Source organism: Vollenhovia emeryi, unplaced genomic scaffold, assembly GCF_000949405.1.
Source record: "Vollenhovia emeryi isolate VEMERY1.0 unplaced genomic scaffold, V.emery_V1.0 DF947306.1, whole genome shotgun sequence".
In the NCBI taxonomy this organism is placed as follows: domain Eukaryota; kingdom Metazoa; phylum Arthropoda; class Insecta; order Hymenoptera; family Formicidae; genus Vollenhovia; species Vollenhovia emeryi.
This window is the reverse complement of record NW_011959060.1, coordinates 1-1706: the sequence shown is the minus strand read 5'-3', so window position 1 is coordinate 1706 and position 1706 is coordinate 1. Positions and strand designations below refer to the sequence as shown.

The window sequence follows — 1706 nt, the reverse complement described above, 5'->3', positions numbered from 1 at the left end:
CAAAGTACGAAATGGCTGATATCTTGAATATTGGACGCGAGCCGATCTTTGACAATAGCATTGTCAAAATTGAGACTCATACATACAATCCGTATGCCAATACGACGTTTGGGCATAGCGATGAGATAAGGATACCCATACAACAACAGGATTTGTACACGTTACCGTGTGAAAGCTTACTCTACATCGAAGGAAAATTGAAGAAGAAGAACAATGATGCGGAGAATTTTCTCGCAAATAATTACGTGGCATTTATGTTTGACGAAATTCGATACGAACTCAACGGCGTAGAGATTGATCGCATCAGAAACGCTGGAATAACCAGCACTATCAAGAGTTATGTATCGCTAACGTATGACAAATCGCAGATCTTGCGAAATGCTGGATGGGACATTTTATCAACCATACCGGAAGGAGACTTTAATTTTTGCGTACCGCTCAACATGCTTTTAGGCTTTTGCGAGGATTACAAACGTGTGGTTATTAACGCTCGTCATGAATTGATTTTGATACGAGCGCGCACTGACAACAATTCTATCAAGGGAGATTCGAAGACGGAACCTGAAATTGAACTACTTAAAGTACAGTGGCGAATACCTCACGTTATGTTGAATGAGACCAATAAACTATCTTTGCTACGAGCTTTGGAAAGCGGACGATATCTGAGTATGAGTTTCCGATCATGGGAACTGTACGAGTACCCGCTATTGCAGAGCACAACCAGACATTCATGGGCTATCAAATCTGCGACTCAATTAGAGAAACCGCGATATGTTATCTTTGCTCTGCAGACTGGCCGAAAGAATATCATGTCTGAAGATACGAGCGTATTCGATGACTGTAATCTGACCAACGTGAAACTTTATCTCAACTCTGAATTTTATCCATATGATGACCTAAATTTAGACTTCAAAAGAAATAAATACGCTATACTTTTTGACATGTATGCACGTTTTCGTAAAGCTTATTATGGATACGACTGCTATAAAACGCTTTGCACCGTAACCACATTTTTGACGAATGGACCTTTCGTAGTCATCGATTGCGCGCGACAGAACGAGTCTATCAAGAGCGCTACTGTGGATGTACGCATAGAATTTGATTGCAAGGAGAATGTGCCTGCAAATACTACAGCCTACTGTCTCATCTTGCACGATCGTGTCATCGAATACTGCCCATTGTCCAATGTAGTGCGCAAAATCATGTAAATTGCAATGTTGGCAGTATTCCAATATAAGAGAGATTCATGTATCGCGATGAGGAGCAGTCTCAAAGGTGTCGTCATGACTACACCAACGTTTGTCGATCTGCAAGGTTTCGTCGTCGGCGGCCACTTTGTCGTGAAGGAGTTTGCAGCTCTCCGAGAAGGACGCGTTCTCACGCACTACATTTTCTCAAGTCAAGTACCGTGGCGACTTCTCAGCAGAGCAGAGAGACATCAAGCATCCTGGTTGGTTGCGAATCATCATGGACTACAATGGGATGATGGAATAGTTCCATACGGCAGGGCTAGAAGTTTGATTACAACGGCTGTGGTTGGTACAGAAGATGCTGGCGATTCTGAGATACCGCTTCTCGTATACGTCAAGGGACACGAAAAACGAGAATGGTTAAAGGATTTGCTGTTGGACAACGCGAGAGGAGATGTCTACATCGAAACTATTGACGCTGACTACGAGGATATACAATCTCTCAATAAATTAGAC

At 42.6% G+C, this 1706-nt stretch overlaps 1 protein-coding gene across 1 annotated transcript; it reads left to right on the top strand.

Moving 5' to 3' along the window:
• The first annotated feature begins 11 nt into the window (after nt 1-11).
• LOC105558418 lies at nt 12-1208 on the top strand. Its single transcript, XM_012006090.1, has one exon. It carries the CDS (start codon nt 12-14, stop codon nt 1206-1208), a length of 1197 nt encoding a protein of 398 aa, XP_011861480.1.
• Nucleotides 1209-1706: the final 498 nt, after the last annotated feature.

Coding starts and splice junctions, on each gene's coding strand:
- LOC105558418 (XM_012006090.1), top strand. CDS start 12: ATGGCTGATATCTTGAATATTGGACGCGAGCCGATCTTTGACAATAGC.